Source organism: Oryx dammah, unplaced genomic scaffold (genome assembly GCF_014754425.2).
Source record: "Oryx dammah isolate SB20612 unplaced genomic scaffold, SCBI_Odam_1.1 HiC_scaffold_12, whole genome shotgun sequence".
NCBI lineage: Eukaryota > Metazoa > Chordata > Mammalia > Artiodactyla > Bovidae > Oryx > Oryx dammah.
In genome coordinates this window covers 71068812-71080145 of record NW_024070196.1, presented here as the reverse complement: position 1 = coordinate 71080145, position 11334 = coordinate 71068812, and the positions used below count along the sequence as shown (strand labels likewise).

The 11334-nt window shown below is 65.3% G+C and overlaps 2 protein-coding genes across 2 annotated transcripts in view; one reads left to right on the top strand and one right to left on the bottom strand.

The window, feature by feature from the left end:
* Positions 1 to 11334, top strand: part of PI4KA (phosphatidylinositol 4-kinase alpha) — a 50054-nt gene that overhangs the window by 15985 nt on the left and 22735 nt on the right. The window contains exons 14-19 of the mRNA XM_040251207.1: positions 562 to 694; positions 1449 to 1544; positions 1860 to 2043; positions 2419 to 2522; positions 3237 to 3405; positions 3829 to 3879. Coding sequence (XP_040107141.1) covers positions 562 to 694; positions 1449 to 1544; positions 1860 to 2043; positions 2419 to 2522; positions 3237 to 3405; positions 3829 to 3879 — 737 coding nt within the window. The remainder of the gene's footprint in view (positions 1 to 561; positions 695 to 1448; positions 1545 to 1859; positions 2044 to 2418; positions 2523 to 3236; positions 3406 to 3828; positions 3880 to 11334) is intronic.
* SERPIND1 (serpin family D member 1) lies at positions 5834 to 10033 on the bottom strand. Its single transcript, XM_040251213.1, has 4 exons — positions 9128 to 10033; positions 8033 to 8306; positions 6756 to 6900; positions 5834 to 6435 (listed from the first exon to the last, which is right to left on the bottom strand). The coding sequence occupies exons 1-4, from the start codon at positions 10002 to 10004 to the stop codon at positions 6244 to 6246; spliced, it is 1488 nt and encodes a 495-aa protein (XP_040107147.1). The 5' UTR covers positions 10005 to 10033; the 3' UTR covers positions 5834 to 6243.

The window sequence follows — 11334 nt, the reverse complement described above, 5'->3', positions numbered from 1 at the left end:
CTCCAGGCCCCGCCCTCCCGGGCTCCTCCCCCAGGCCCCGCCCTCCCGGGCTCCTCCCCCAGGCCCCTCCCTCCCAGACATCTCCCCCCAGGACTCTCTCTCTGGCACCTGCTCTGCTGGCAGCCTGCAGAGTGAGTGCCCTGAAAACATGGGCCCAGACCACATCTTCTGACCTGCAGTGAGAGGTTAAGTGCCGCTCGGTGGGCGTGTCCTCCTCTCCCTTCAGTCAGACTGAGGCCCTTGCTCTCACCCCACCTTCCAGGCTTGCTGCTTGTGATCCCTGGCTGGGGGAGGTCCCAGGGCCCTGCCTCATTCCTTCCTTAAGATGTGACTGTTGTACATATTTACCATCTTGTAACCTAAGTGTTCATCGTTGTAAACATTTTCATCATCCTTTCTGTTGTCTGACACACTGGCTTCTGAAATGCTAGGAGAAATCTTTCTAGAGTGATTGCCTTTATGAATAAAAACGATCCACATACAATTTCAGTTTTGAGTGTCAGAGAAAAGCATGAAAGGTGCCAGGCTCAACCAGACACACCTCTGAATTCTCGATTTCAGCTGCTGGGAACGAGATAAGAATCAGTGTGACCAGCGCGCACGCCGAGTCGGCCCTGGACATGGCGTCGGGGAGGAGGAGCCCGCCGTCCATGTATGAGCAGCTTCGGGACATCGCCATCGACAACGTCTGCAGGTGGGCAGCGGAGAGCCTGGCCACTGTCAGACTCACCTCAGGCCCTGTGGCCCAGGCCCCAGACGTGGGGAGCGAGATGCCTGAAGGCCCCAGGCTCCTGGGGTTTGCGAGGGCTCCCTCTAGAACACAGCATCTCTCCATGCAGCTCAACGCCCGACATGGAGCTGTAACATCCGCTCAGCCACCTGCTTACTGCCTTGCTGAGGAGCAAGGAGGCTTGTTTTCCACCTTTATTTGTTTGTTATTCGTCTCTGCCTGTGCTGGTTCTTTGTTGCTGCGCTCTCTCTGCTGGCAGCGAGCGGGCCCCTCTCTCGTTGGGGTGCATGGGCTCCTCACTGTCGTGACTCCCCTTCCTGCGGAGCACGGCTTCAGCGGCTGTGGTTCATGGGCTTACTCGACCCACGGCCTGTGGGCTTTTCCCGGACCAGGAAGCGAATCCGTGGCCCCTGCGTTGGCAGGTGGCTTCCTGACCACTGGACCCAGGAGGTCCTCAGGGAGTTTGATTGGAGTTGGGATGAGTATGGCATTCTGAAGGGAGCAAAACAGTGAAGTTATTATTTCCAACTGAGACGTTTATCAAACGGTGTGACGTGAAGCCATTGTTTGAATTCATTGTGTCTCAGTGTTCATTCAGGTTTCTGGGGGGAGTGCATTCAGGGCAGTTCTTTAAACCCTACAAACCCGAGACAGAAAGACCAAACCCAGACCAGAGGCAGGCGCTCACCCGCTTCTTGTGCCGCCTCACACTGCCCAGGTGCCTGAAGGCGGGCCTGACCGTGGACCCGGTGATCGTGGAGGCCTTCCTGGCCAGCCTCTCCAACCGGCTGTACATCTCCCAGGAGAGCGATAAGTACGCCCCGCCCCTGGGGACGGGGATGTGGAGTGGGGCGCGCAGCCCCTGAGGCTCGGGCTGGCTGGTGCGCACGCTCCTCTGCTGCTCTCTCGTCCAGCCTGGACTCGGGTGCGAGTCTGTCCCTCCGTGTCCGCTGAAGCCCACCTTCAGTGTCGCCCCGGACATTGGGCTGCACAGCCCTGCCTTCCTGCCTGGCGCTGGTGTCGACAGGCCCCCGGCAGTCGCTGTTAGACGCACGGTCCAGGCCCCCGGCTCCACCTCGCGCTGGGTGTTGGAGCTCCGTCCCTAGGTCCTGTGTTCCCCCCTGTGTAGGGACGCACACCTGATCCCCGACCACACCATCCGGGCCTTGGGACACATTGCGGTGGCCCTGAGGGACACCCCAAAGGTCATGGAGCCCATTCTGCAGATTCTGCAGCAGAAATTCTGCCAGCCCCCCTCCCCGCTTGACGTGCTCATCATCGACCAGCTGGGCTGCCTGGTCATCACTGGAAACGTAAGAGAGCTGCGGGCCCGCGCGGGAAGCTCCGGTGACTTGCAGGAGCGTGAGAGTACAGACTGGACGTGCTCTCCGGGGGTCGCGTGCTCCCAACTTCCTTAACACCGGGTGCCGAGGTTTTTCCCAAGTAAGGGAGCTCAGAGTAGTGGTTTCTAGACGGCCAGGTAAAGGGGCTTGAACTGAGTTTTTGCTGACGTGACTAGACTGGAGTGGAAGTGGAAGGTGTGTGCTTGGAGGTTTGCGTAAAGCTGCAGGGGGCAGCCCTGGTGCAGTTGCAAGCCCCACGGCTCTGGCCCACGGCGCGTTCCCTCTGGGTGTCCGTGGAGGGCGCTCTTGGCGAGATGTGGTCACAGGTCCCTCTCTCTCTTCCAGCAATATATTTACCAGGAGGTGTGGAACCTCTTCCAGCAGATCAGTGTGAAGGCCAGCTCGGTCGTGTACTCGGCCACCAAGGGCTACAAGGACCACGGCTACAGGTGAGCCTTCCTGCCTCCCTGTCGCTCTCCATCCTTAGAAAGGGGGCCACTCGGGGTCTTGTCCTGTAAATTAACGCCGCTTCTCACAAAAGCACCGTGTGCTAGAGATCCATGCTTCCTGGCGGGGGTGGCCTGCACCTCGCTGCCCTCAGCAAGCACCTCCTTGCTCACACCCAGCCTGCCCGATGCCCAGTGGGCACGGCACCTCGCCTGGCCTGCCCGTCGTCAGACTGCCCGTCGGGCAGCGGCGCTGCAATCTGCCCAGCCCAAGCCTGCGTGTCGGGTAGCTCTCGCACCCCTCTGTGATCAGGATGGCACACCAGCGAGGGCTCCTGTGCCATCCTCAGCGGGTCCTGAGCGCGGGCACCGCAGCCTCGGCTGTGCGACGCCCGAGGACAGACGCTCCTCCTGTGTTTGCAGGACCTCCTTCGGCTTGGCCAGGCCTAGGCAGGGTGCAGGGCGGGGTGGAGGTCCTCCTCGCCCCTCTTGACCCCCGAGGGGGGCGGGCGGCTGGGTGGCCGTGACCTCAGCTCGCTCACCAGCCGTGTGTGTGTGTGTGGCGCCACGTGTGTCCCCACGACAGCCCTGGGCTCTGGCTGCTCGTCCGCGGGCTCGCTGCCGCCTCCTCGGGAGCCTGGCCCCTGGACCCCTGGGCTGGCCTGGCTGCGCTCGCTCACCTCCTCCTGCCGTCCGTCTGTCCCTTCGCTCCCGCAGGCACTGCTCGTTGGCGGTGATCAACGCCCTGGCCAACATCGCGGCCAACGTCCAGGACGAGCACCTGGTGGACGAGCTACTCATGAACCTGCTGGAGCTGTTCGTGCAGCTGGGGCTGGAGGGCAAGCGGGCCAGCGAGCGGGCCAGCGAGAAGGGGCCCGCCCTCAAGGTGGGCGCCGCCCCAGGCCCCCCTGGGAGTGGGGCCTGGCGCTTTCCTGGGGGCTGGTGGGGGCCACCCTCCGGGCTGAGTGGGATGGAGAGCTGGTGGGAACAAAACAGGTGTCAGGTGGCTGCAAGACCTCTTGGGGGGCGGCGTCCAAAGTGGGCACTTTCCAGGGGGACCGAGTGCTTTTTAGGCGTCGCGTCTGTAACATCGCGAGGCCTTTGTGCAGAGTCGCCACATCCCCTGTGTGACGCCAATTGTGCCTTGTTTTGCTTGTAAGGTTGAGCACCTTTACTCGTCTCCCTGTACGTGTCTTTCATCGTTTTGTTTGAAGGAGTTTCGCTTCTCAGGATGCCGTGTGGGGCCTTTCTGTCTTTCTGTTTGATGAGACAAGGGGTGCTGGTCAGTGACCTGGCTCTGTCCCCGCAGGCCTCCAGCAGCGCGGGGAACCTGGGCGTGCTCATCCCCGTGATCGCAGTGGTGAGTACCAGCCCCGCGCAGTTCTCCCGCAGGTGCTGCCGGGGGTGGCTCTGTTTACACAGGTGGTTCCCGAGCGCCCCGTCAGCGCACCCTGGGGTGGAGCCCCTGCGTCTGCCTCCAGCTCCCTCGTCACTCGAATCTCGAGCACGTATGCGTGTGTCCTCAGCTGGAGCTACACAGGGGCTGACCCCCAGCTGCAGGGCAACCCCAGAAGTGGAGGCCAGGCGGGTGGGTGGAGGGCCCGTCCGTGTCTCGGGAAAGGGGTCTTGGGGCCTGCTCTGGGGGCATTCGCCATCTGAGTCTGGGGGCCGCTGGGAATGCGGTGTTTGCTGGCCGAGGTGGACAGGAGCCCACGGCCGACTGGCGTATGTGTAGTTCTCAGCTCTGTTGGTGAGGCGCCGCAGGCTGAGTGGAGGGAGCATGCTGCCTCCTGGCCCAGGTTCGATCCCCAGGTTGGGAGGATCCCCTGGAGGAGGGCACGTCAACCCTCTCCGGTGTTCTTGCCTGGAGAACCCCATGGACAGAGGAGCCTGGCGGGCTACAGTCCACGGGGTCGCAGAGAGGTGGACGGGCTGACGTGGCTAAGCACACGTGTGCACTGTGATTTAGCACACAGGTTTTAGGGTCACCCGGGCAGGGGTGGAGCCCTGGCCCTGCATGTGGGGTCCTAGTGGGCGTCCCAGCCCCCATGCACACTCTGCCAGCAGAGCTGCTCGGGAAGGTGGGGTGGCCGTCCGGGGGGTGCTGGTGGTCGGGGCAGGCGGCGTCCGGGGGGCTGGTGGTCGGGGCAGGCGGCGTCCGGGGGGCTGGTGGTCGGCGCAGGCGTCCGGGGGGCTGGTGGTCAGGGCAGGCAGGCTTGTGAGCAGTGGCCGGCCAGTGCTCGCTCACCTGAAACCGTCTGCGTCCCTGCTGTGACCGTCACGCGAACGGAGTCCGTGCTATGGAGTCAGCGAGTTAATGGTTATACTGGGGGCAGGGGGACAAATATTGGTTGTGTTGCTTAACGTGGAGCCTGGAGAGCGTGGTTCCAGCCTCTGCTCCGGGCAACCCAGATGTGCACGGAGACGCTGGTTTCCCTCGATGTTAGTTTGCTCTGACGTTTTACACTCTTTCCAGTTTCGGGTCTTTCGGTGGCACGCTGTCCTGAGTCACTCTGTCGTGGGCACGAGCCGGTGGGTCTGGGAGGGAAGTGGGGGTTCCTGCCCTAAGGCAGCCGCTCTCTCCTGGGTGCCCTTGGAGCCTGGGGTCAGGGAGCTGGGTCCCCTGGCCACCGAGGCGCCTTCCTGCCCGAGGGTCGTGGGCTGTCCTGCGACTCTGTGAACGCTCCTCAGAGTGTCCCAGGCTCCACAGTTGGAGCTGCAGCCACGTGACAGGCTGTGGAAAACGTCCGCTCAGGCTGCTCGGCCAGGGGCCCCTTGCAGCTCCGGGGCCTTGGGCAGGTTACTTATTCGCCCGGTGTCGTAACACAGGGCCGTGGACTCACACTTTGAGCTCACCGGCCCCTTTGAAAGCTGTGCCCGTTCTCTCATGGGAGCAGCATCTGTCCACAGGAGTCTGTGCTTCACCTCAGGCGGAGAAGGTGAGGGGCCCAGCAAGGCCCCTGTTAGGACCCCCAGGCTGGGTGGTTGCCCCAGGACTGTCCTGATCCCCTTCAGGCAGTGACCCACTTCATCCTCACTGCAGTCCTGCGAGGCGGGGCTGTGTCCCCATTTCACAGACGGGGAGCCTGAGGCAGAGAGCTCGCCTCAGAACGCCGGAGGTGGGAGTGGGTCTCAGGCCGCGCCGTGCACGCAGCCCCCAGCCCCATGCGCACTGCCGTGTCCGAGCCGAGGGCGTGCCCTGCCCTGGGTCACTGTGGGGCCCTCAGATTGCTCTCAGCCTCTAGCACTCTGGGGCGTCGGGCAGTGTGAACTCGGGTTCCCTTAGTTATTTGTGCTTATGAAAAGAGAGCACACCCGGTAAAAGCGTTACGTTTATTAAGCCCTGGGTGGGAGGCGTGGCTGCGGCCCATGCTGTGCTCTGAGCAGCCATGCCTCTGCCAGCGGGCTGGGCCTCGCTCAAGGAGGGGCTGGCTGTCAGCATGTTGGGGGCCCTCGTGCTCCATAGTGGGGAGCAGCTTTGGGTGGCAGGGGGGCGCTGCTGGGCCTGGGGGTGAGCTGTGAGGAGGGGGCCGTGTGTCTGCGCCAGCACCCTTCAGCGACAGCTGTCCTGCAGGCTTGATGGCGCGAGCGTCACCTCCTCGTCCGCGTCTCCCAGAAAGGGGGCCGGGCCACGGGGTCCCGGCGCAGGCACCTCCTGGTGGTTGCCAGAAGGGAAGCAGGACCGTGGATGCCCCAAAGCACTCGAGACGCCCAGGCCCCGCCACTAAGGCTTGGCGGGGTTGGCCACCCGGCCCAGGAAGAGCAGGCAGCCGGTGCGGTGCTCGTAGAGGAGGAACAGGAAGGGCCGGTCGGCGCTGAAGCGGGCCTGGGCGGACAGCGGCATGAACCCCACGGCGGCCACGGCCGCGGCCTGCGTGCCCTCCTCGTCCACCGTGATGGCGCCTTGGTGCTTGAACTGTGTCGGGCACAAGGGACGCGTCAGGGGGCAGCGGTCACACTCGGGGTGGGGGTGCAGAGGCTTGTGTCCTCCGGGGAAGGGGCAGGGTGATGGGGGAGGCCGGGCTCACTGGGTCTGGACAGTCCTCGGGACTCGATGCCCACCCGTTAGCTAAGCTGGGGCTGTGCTGTTTAAGGGGCTGAACGGTGTCACCTCTGTGGTGCGCACCGCGGCCACATGGGCCTCCCCAGGGCACTCGATGAGCAGGCCCAGGGTCCACAGGCGGGGTGGGGGCTCGGGGGCCCTGCCCAGACGGGACGGGCGAGGGCGGATGTTACCAGGTCGATGACGATCCTCTGGCCCGTGATCCCCGTGGTGTTGCTGTGCTTGTCAAAGAGCGCCGTGACCCCCAGGTCCCGCAGAGCACCCACCAGGTCGTACTTCTTCTCCAGCTTGAACTTGGGTAGGAGCACCTCCCGTGTCCTGGTCGGGAAGAGAGCACGTTTTTTCCCACGTCGCATCTCAGAGGAGCCCCGTTCCCTGAGACATCGCAGCCATGCCAGTCTGTGGCCCGCGCGCTGCTCATCCGGTCCCGCCTGGGGAGGATGGAGAGACCGCTCCTGTAACCCTGTTACTCAGAAGTCCTTGCTGCCGTGCGCCAGGGTCCTGGGCCCTGTGAGTCCCTGTCCTGCTGGCAGAGCTCTTCCTGACTTGGGGCTCGGAGGCACCTGACGCCGTGTGTCAGTGGCCGCCTGTCACTTCAACGCGTAAGGGGCTGAGGTGCAGCTCAGTGCGCTCGAGGGACAGCGCGTGACTTACCCGGCCTGCCGTCCTCCGTGCTCCACGGCATGAGCGCGGCACAGGCCCGCTGCCCCCTTGGCGCCAGGACCCCGCGTGCGAGGCCGCAGCACCCAGCAGTCTGTTAGCGTCCGAGGAGGAGGGACAAGACCCAGGGCCTGAGCGGGGCCTGCTGGAGGCAGCGACAGGCTCTTCTGGCTGGGGTGGGAGCAGGGCCGTGGGCGGGCCAGGCGGCCGGCCTGCGCCGTGCGGGTGGAGCCCACAGAAGGTTTGAGGGGCAACTGGGCCGCTGAATGGCGGCTGGTGCCGATGGACTGAGCGGGGACAGCAGGGTGGTCTGGCCCCGTCACCAGCTCAGGGCAGAGGTGGCGGGCAGTCAGACTAGGAAGGAAACCCAGTAGGGACGGTCCTTAAAGCAAACGTGAGGGGCATGACGCGGCCTGGCTTCTGGGCAGGCCTGCCTTTCTCCCGTTTCCGGCTCTGTGTGCTCCGGTCCTGCAGGGAAGCCTGGACCAGGGTCACGTCTTCACACGGGCCCAGGGAGACTGGGAGGTGACGGATGCATCCCTCCCGCCCCGACCAACCACAGAGCCTGTCCTGACAGGGACCCGAGACGGACAGGCGCGGCGGACGACCCCGGGGCCGGGGCAGGGCTGGGGTGGAGCCACGCCGCTCCTGTCCCGGCGCCTTTTCTCGCCGGTGCGCCCTGACCACCTCTGGCCGAGCAAAAGCTCTGGGCTGAGTTCACCACGGCCTGGGGGACAGTACCCCTTTCCCCTAAAGCGACCGCGGCCCGGCGCCCCCGCCCCCGAGGCACCTGTTTGTCATGCTCCTCTGCCATCGCTCCACCGCCTGGGGCGTCAGCTGGCCCTCCAGGGTCTTCATCCCGGACAGCTTGTGTGGGACCACCACGAGCATGCTGACGCCCCCCACGTAGTCCAGCCGCAGCACGTCGCAGCCCAGCTCCTGGTCGCTGGCCGCCAGGAAGGCGCCCTTGGTGTGCATCATGGGGACCTTGACCACCTCCCGCTCGTTCAGCCGGAAGCTGTGCTTGTGTGTCATTTCCACCGGGAATTTGTTCACCCAGGACCCTGTGAGGTCAGCGGAGCAGGGCCTCTGTGACAGCAGCATAGGGGTCGCTCAGACAGGCTGCACCGCCCACCCCACGGTCTGACCCACACGTCTGGTTTGGGCCGGACCCAGGTGGCACTGATGCTGTGGGTGTGGGGGCCACACTTGAGAACCGCTGCTCAGAGGCTGCCCTGGCCGCAGGCACACACATGGCTGCCCCGCGACCCTGCCACTGCTGGCTGCCTGCCAGCTCCCTGGTCTGGGGGGGCGCTGAGGTGTCCTGGCTGGGGTGCCCACAGGGCATTGCGAGCCGGGCCTGGGCTTTACAGACCCGCGCTGCCTTATCTCTGGGGTCCCAGGAGCCTGTGTGCACGTGTGTGGGGTTTGGAGGTGCCTCGCTGCTGGCCCAGAGCAGTAGCTCTAGATACAGGCTTGATTTCCCTGCCCCAGCTGTCTGGGAAAGAGGGGGGTGTGAACGTGAGCTCCTCAAGCCCAGCCGGTCTCCAGCCATTGGTCCGTCCCGAAAGAGAATAAGAAAACTGAGGTCCAGGTGGGCCTGATGCAGAGAGAGGCACCCGCTCAGGTCTGACACGGGCCGGAGGGGACGCTGAGCAGCCCTGCTCCTCAGAGCAGCCGTGCATTTCCACGCCCATGAGACGGAGACACTGCCAGCAGCAGCCGGTCACGGCCGCAGCAAGGCATGAACCGTGGGCTCCCTCGCCGGGACCTGCCCTGGCCCTGCAAGCCGCCCTGAGCCTCGCTCTGCAGGGGCAGGGGAGGTGGAGGCTGCAGGCCCCGCCGCCCTGCGCGCGAGTCCAGCCGGGGCCGCGCCGGCTCCTACCTTTGAAGTAGAGGCAGTTCAGGAGCAGCATCTGTGTCGCGGGGTCCACGTCCTGCAGCGCGTCTCGGATGAGGCCCTTGGTGAGCCGGGCCACGTGCCGGTTCGTGTGGGCGAGGAAGGCCGGATCGGAGAAGTCGGCCGCCCGGACCTCGGCGAAGTAGTACTCCCGGACCTTGGCCTTGAAGTCGTCCAGGACCGGGAGCTGCTTCTGCACGTAGAGGTCACTGGCAGAGCGAAGCGTGTACCCGAAGTTCCTGCGGAAGAGGCGGTGGATCAGCTTCCGGAACAGGTTGTGGACGGTGCCCAGCTCGTAGGTGGTGCTGGCGTTGACGAACTCGGCGAAGCGCAGGGCCGTGTGCACCTCCTGGTGGGTGTCGCCCGCCAGGCCCAGGGAGAGCATGGCCATGGTGGCCGACACGCCCACGGGCGCCAGGAAGACGTTGTCGGCCGCGCCGGCCTGCGCCGCCAGCGCCCGGTACAGGTCGAAGGCAAATTGCGCGTTGAGGAGGTTGAGCCGCTGCACGCGGCTCTTGCCGGGGAAGAGCGGGAGCACGCTGCTGGCGCCCGCCCCGGGGCGCGTGGGGGGGTCCGCGTCCACGATGTCGCTGTAGTCGTCGTCCTCCCCGAAGATCTTGTCCAGGTCCAGGTAGTCCTCCTCCTCCCCGTCCGCGGCCCACTCGGTGGTGACCGTGTTCTCCTCGTGGAAGGCGGCAGGCGGCAGGGCCCTGCTCACGTTGCTGCCCTTCAGCCGCCCCCACTGGGGCTCCGCAGACTCGGGCTCGCCTCCGCCGTCATCACGCCGCCCCCGCAGGCCAAGGGTCCTGCACGCGGATGCCAGGAGGAGGGCCAGCAGGAGCAGGCGCAGCGGGCACCACATCCTGGAGGAGCTGGAGCTGGGGGAGAACAGACGCGTGAGGACGGCCTGGGGACCCCCCCACACACCAGTGGGGCCCCGGGTGCCCGTCCCCAGACGCGCCTGACCTTCTGTGGGGCCTCGTGAGGGGCGCCGCTCAGAACCCCTGGTGGAAAAGTGGGCAAAACCCTGGGGCCTGGGGACCCAGGGAGTTTCCTTCTCACTCATGCACTGAATTTTGGGTCAATTTTTCGAGTGACACCCAGGGTCCTGGAGGCACCAGAGTGTCCCCCGATGGGCCGGGGGCCCACGTGCAGTGTGGAGGGTTCACGAGGACGGTGCTGGCAGGGGGCTGGGGGCCCCCTCCTGTGCTGGGAGTCCGTGGGGGTCTGATCTGCGTGAACTGGGCCGTGTCTGCAGTGCAGGGGTCTCCCGGGCTGCTCACAGCCCCGGCGGGTGAGGGGTGTGCATTCTCACAGCTGCCAGTCACTGCCCGCTGCTGTGGGAGGGCCCTGTCTCCACCAGGATCCCCATAGTGCTCTGGGTTAGGGTGTCGGGGGTGCTGTCAGAAGCGCCTACCAGAGGCCTGAGGGGCTTCCTCCATGTGAGCGGGGTGCCCCGGGGGGGCGTCTGCCTGCCGCCCCTCCCCTGCGTGCCCGCCTCCCTTTCTGGGCACTGCCCCCCGGGAGAGCGTGGCTGTCGCCGTGCCCGGTTCCCAGGATGGGGACAGCACCCAGTGTCCCTTCAGTTCCCTTCGGGGGCGTGTCTTGTTCAGTGTGTGTGTGTGCGTGCAGCCATCTTCTGGGCCTCTGGGGACCAGGACTTCTGTTCCCCACCCAGGCTGGGAGAGCGCCGCGGGCTCCTGTGAGGTGGAGCTGGGCTGGTTGGGCCTGAGGACGGGCTCAGTGCACACGCCTCTGCCTGTGCACGGGGCCAGACCGGAGCTCTGCGCTGGGTGTCAGCCTGTGGGTCCCGCCTGCGCTGGGCCGGGGGCTTGACCGGACCCAGGGTCATGGTCCCTCCGCAGTGTCCAGCGCTCGGCCCTCAGCCCTGTGAGTGCAGCCAGCCGCACGCCCGGAGCACTGTGTTTGGAGAGGGACAGGCGCGTGGCTCCCGACTTTGACCCCACTGTTGTAATCAAGGGTTCAGGAGGAGGCAGTGAGAGCCGACGGGGAGGCGGAGGTGACAGCGTCCAGGTCTGCCCGTGTGCACTCAGCACGAGTTGGTGTTCCACGCTCAGAAGCCCGTCACGTTCATTACGCCCTCGTCAGAGGGAGCAGGGTGTATCTTCTGAGACCTCGCGTTCTGTGGATAAAAGCTAGGGACCTGGAAGGTACATCTCCCTGTCGTCTTG